At 47.2% G+C, this 5279-nt stretch overlaps 1 protein-coding gene across 1 annotated transcript; it reads right to left on the reverse strand.

Annotated features, from left to right (window-relative positions):
- Positions 1 to 318: 318 nt before the first annotated feature.
- LOC120841480 (omega-amidase NIT2-like) lies at positions 319 to 1188 on the reverse strand. Its single transcript, XM_040212378.3, has one exon. The coding sequence runs from the start codon at positions 1186 to 1188 to the stop codon at positions 319 to 321; it is 870 nt and encodes a 289-aa protein (XP_040068312.1).
- Positions 1189 to 5279: the final 4091 nt, after the last annotated feature.

Genomic DNA, 5279 nt, shown 5'->3' on the forward strand with positions numbered 1-5279 from the left:
CGCGCATACGGCGCCCGTCACACTTCCCCTTTTATACCGATGTTCCAGCAGCTACGCTTTGTTTAGGGACTCAACATCCACAAAATAGCACTTCTTGGGTAATAGATCTGCGGCAATGCCTCGAAAACCAATACCTAAACTAAACACGTACGTAAAAACACTTTGTGAATTAAATAAATTTTACAGGCCTACAGGCAACGAAAACAAAGTAACACCCGCTAAGAATATTTTTATGCCCACACATATGAAACACCCGACAAACACTCCTCCGGATTTCTACCCGCAGATTAAATGGTAGAGACTACTGCGCCGTCGACATTACACTCCGTCAGAAGGCGCCAAGTTATTGGTCGCGTCCCTGTGGTCGACTACTTCGTACAGGTCGTTCCTCCTCTGTTTGGCGAGGGGCAGCGGGCGCCTCACCGCATCCAGATAGTCTATATCGACATCAGCAAGCAAGATCTCTTCATCGACCCCAGCCGACCGGACCACTTTACCTACGGGATCTACCAGCATGCTGTGTCCCCAGAGGACGTAGTAGGCCGTTTCGTCCCTCGAAGGCGACACGGACGCCACGTAGACCTGGTTGTCGGCCGCCCTACCCCTCGCCGTAAGCTCCCAGTACAGCGGACCGTTGTACATGTTGAACGCTCCCGGATACACCAGCAACTTGCAGCCGAGCCGCGCGTACAGCTCGGTAAAGGTCGCGAACGCGATGTCGTAGCATACGGCGATGCCCACTTTGCAGTACGGTGTGTCGAATGTGGTCACTTTATCGCCCGGTGTTAAGAAGCCCGCCTCGTTGAAGGTGAACTTGCTGGGGACATCGGTCGCATAGAGGTGTACCTTGCGGTGTTTGGCCAGCAGCGAACCGTCCGGTCCGTAGGCCAAGCAAGTGGTGTAGAGCTTGTCGTCCTCCCTCTCCGACAATGTTCCGCCGATGAGGTAGACCTGGTTGTCACTGGCCCAGCGTGACAGCATCTCGCTGGACCTTCCGGGAATCGGCTCGGCGTACTTTGCGATGTACTTCGGCTCGTACGGGAAGCTGAAGCATTCTGGAAGGCAGACCATCTTTGCTCCCGCAGACGCCGCCTCTTTGATTCGCTCACTGGCTCTTTCGAGGTTTTTCGAAATGTTGGGCGTCACCGCCAGTTGTAGCAGTGCAAGACGAAACTTGTTCATCGCCATGATTCGGTAATGTGAGCGAATATTATCTTGGATTTACGGTTTGGATTAAGGGCGCGCGATACAACAGAAACAGTGTGCTGCCAGATGCGTATCTTTTGGGTTCTGCGAGTTACAGGTGCGAGCGGGGCCTTTTATATCCCAGGCGCGGTAATTGTTTTTAATTGGCGTTTGAAATCACGCGACACCAACACGGCCCCACCCAGAAAAGGAGGCCTGCACCTTAGGCGTCCCAGACCCGCCCCCGAGTGGCAAACGTGCCGAACCACCCCCGAGCTAGAGTGAACAGGCGCACGGCTTGCGGCACGAAAACGCGGATGACAAAATTGTCTTCCGTGTTTTCAAAGTGCAAGCCTTGCGACTGTTGCAGAAGTAGTAACTTTAGCGTGCGTCCGCGCTTCCCACCTGCTTCAGGTCTCTCGGAAAGTGACTGCGTTAGGGGTTCTCCATGACGCTCAGTAGATTTCTAATTGGAGCTGTATATGTTTATATGTACTAATTAAAGAATTTCATTACGATTTTTAACGTAATATTTTTACTTATCGTGACGAGTGACCCCCTAGAGTATGTCCCCCGGCCGTGTAACAAACCCGCACAAACTGCATTTGTATACTTTTCCTGTCTTTTTTATTATATGTCTTTGTTCGAATTAAATGTTTACATATGAATAGCGGGCCATGTATGAATATTTTGAACTTTTGTAAGGAGGGTATAGATTTTGTTTTTAATTCGGTTATGATAAATCAATCTAAAACGGTGCGTTTTGCACTCAAAAAGTTACGCAAGACATTCGTGAAATGTTTCCTTGAGCAGTCAAATTGAGGATCTGGGGTGTGTAATAATGCGAGTCAGTAATGCAATGCGAAAGTTTAGCCAAGAAACTGGCGGTCATGTTTTGTTACACCGATAGTCAACTAATATAGGAAATGGAGCTATTTCTTTCTGTATAGGGCACAACAGATGCGGATCTGAGTAGTTTTGTTAGTGGACACTTTGAGCCTGGCGGAAATTTATTCTTATCACTCAGGTCTGTGGCGCACTGGTTTAATGAAATATTTTACCTGAGTTAGAGACGTGCTTACCCCTCTTCTGTTTTTACCACTGTTAGAGTATGTTCCTCCTCCAGTTTCGGGTTAATGTCATTATAAGTCCGCTATATGCAGCGATAATCACCATATTCCGGCTTAAACAACCCACTCATTTCTTTCTCGAGAAGTCATAATGTCCGCATTTTGTTCGTTCATGTTTTTTTGAATTATGAATGATAACAATAATCTTGGAAATTAATATTACTGTGTGCCGTTAAAGATATTTTGTATTTCAATATTTGTTCATAGCTGGCATTCTATCCAATAGAACAAGTTTTGACTATCAAAAGTCGTTCCTACGATGGTTCGTCCACGCCAGAAGTTGTTTTTTTTTCGCCGTTCCATAATGCGCTCGATCGCCTTTTATGCAGCAAAATATGTTTCCGAGCCCCATGGACTTTTATCTCACTAGGTGCGTATGTTTACACAAGAACTCGTTTGTACAACGGCAAATACACGCGCGATTCGCTCACTTCCATAATGTACTGTGGAGGAGGTCTACCCCCTCGTCTTCTAGTTCGTGTTGGACCGGGTGCCTCTCTGAGAGAAAGGGGTTGTACGTTGCGTTGAAACCGACTTCTCAAGCGACTTGAGCCTTCAGCCGTCGGCTCTGACGTAGTTTAACGTCATCTCTCTGTATTCTAGGTGGCGTTGTAAAGAGCCTTGCCGTGTGTGGGGATGGACGGGGAGAGGGAGAACAGTGTCTCTGCTCTAAAGTGGGGTTTTGCGTTGGTACATAAGCATTATTTTGCCAAAGAAAAGCACCAACAGCTGTTTAAAAAAAAGGCGAGCGTGGTAGTGAGCAAACGTTTGGCTTGAAAAGAACAATACAGAATTTTAGAATCGTCGGGACCAACGTTTTTAATCAGCCAAGGCATCGCACTGCACCACTTCACATGCGCAGAATTCCTGCGCCTGAGCGGTGGGACAGATCGAAGCTCCTCGGGGGCCCAAAGTGTTTGGGCCCCCTATTCTAAGAAGTAAGAACTGAATAAGCATCAATATCAATTTGTAAAATGTGGAGATTCCTGTGGTCACCGTTCCCCGATGGCCGAGATCACGGCCACGGATCGGAATGCTGGGATGGGACTCCGACGTGAGCTTTGACCTGTTTCGTGAAATGTAGGAGAGTCCACTGGCTCGGATCCTTCGAAACATATTCACCGCATTCGGTGGGAGTTGGTACCACGAGAGTGCCACAATATTTGGTGCCCCAGTAGACTTCCGGTAGTGTATTTATTTCTTCTTCAGTAACACACAGCGATCGGAAAATAAGATTTCCCTTCGGAGAGGTACCTGTAATAGGTTTGTAAGAACCTCCGCGCTTTTTAGAACGTAGTACAAATAACAAAAGGATGTGTGACAAGAGGAAAAGGAGAGGAAAACCGGAAGTGCGCAGGGGTCCGCCGATAGTGGGCGGCAGCGAGCTTGTTTGCAAACAAACATTGGTGAGTATGCTTTTAAGCGCGCGGCCTGGTGATACCGTTACCGCGGGGTGCATGCGATCAAGAGCATGCTCCAAAGGCTCCGGTATAGTGGTGTACGCTAAACGCGGTAACGGCTCGCTAAACTTCCCAAAAAAAAAAGGCAGCGCCAAAAGTGCTTCGTCGTGGTGCTCGTTCTCTTTCTGGCTTCGTTATCAGCGGCTATACCCCAATCAAGCTTTGAAGGGAATAGCGCATGGCTGGTGGCGCGTTCTCTGCGCCTGATCAATGTCGTCGATGATACAGTAAAACGTCCAGACCCGACGAGCGCCGTGGCAATCCACTTTTAGAGTTGCTCAATTGGTTTCAGCGGATTGGATACTGTCTGCTGCAAATCGGACCGGAGGTGAAATAGAGTGTGTCTGATCTAAAAGAGGCTGGAAAGTTCAGCCTTCGGCCGAACGCGAGGTTTTCACTTGTAATGTGTACTGGCCGATTTTTTGCCGAATCAACTGTGCGGCTTACAGGAATGGTTTTTCCTAAGAAGCGTATATAATACTCTAGAAAAAATAACGGTTGTAATATAACGGAAAGTATTCGGAAAAGTTCGGTCACACTAAGGGAACGGTTCGCTTAGGTTCCTCATTCCTGCAAAACGGATGATTATTAAGTCAGCTAGAAGAAACTATTTTATGAGAGAATGTTTGTTCGCAATACAGGATTTAGTGCATAAAAATTGAGCATTCCTGTCTTCAGCTACAGTACAGTCAGAGCGATAGCAGCTATCACTGTGACAGAACACGGCGAACTCGTAGGGCATCGGCGTCACGTTCACGGACCGCGGGGTGCGTGAACAGAAGTCGGTTCAGACACATTTTGCGTTGGGCCCGGCCGAGTGCGAGGGTTGCTGTGGTAATTACGCCTGCGTCGGCTCCAACAAGACGGGGTAAAATATTAAAGTCGTTCACAATTCCCAGCAATGCCGAATTAGAGCGGAGCTCTTGAGGAGGAGGAGGGAAAGGAACAGAGGAGGAGGAGGGTACCCGTACGAAAATGTCATATATAGCCTCGATATATTTTATAGCTGGCCATATTTGATAATATAATGGGTAAAATATGGCCATATACCGCTATATATGGAAGACAATACAGCGAGATATGGCCATAGAAGAGCGTAAATACGGTCATAAGTCGCCACATACGTGTGCAAATACAACCATATAGCGTTGTATAAAAGTTCAAATACTGCCATATATAGCCCGTTCACGACATACGAGGGAAGACCCAAAAGAAACCGAACAAACTTTTTTTGCATTTATTTATTCCCATTTCAAGTACAAACGTTCAATCTCCTTCAAAGTACTCTCCACTTGCACTAATACACTTGTCTAATCTTTTAATCCATGTGTCGAAACATTGTTTAAATTCATCTTCTGCCATGCTTGACTGCGCCTCCGTCGTTTTTTTCTTCACCTCAGCAACGTCAGCAAAACGCTTTCCTTTCATTTCTCTTTTCATTCTAGGAAACAAAAAAAAGTCGCACGGGGCAAGGTCGGGTGAGTATGGGGGGTGAGGAACAGGG

This window comes from Ixodes scapularis, unplaced genomic scaffold (assembly GCF_016920785.2).
Source record: "Ixodes scapularis isolate PalLabHiFi unplaced genomic scaffold, ASM1692078v2 PGA_scaffold8__174_contigs__length_109621045, whole genome shotgun sequence".
Classification (NCBI taxonomy): Eukaryota; Metazoa; Arthropoda; class Arachnida; order Ixodida; family Ixodidae; genus Ixodes; species Ixodes scapularis.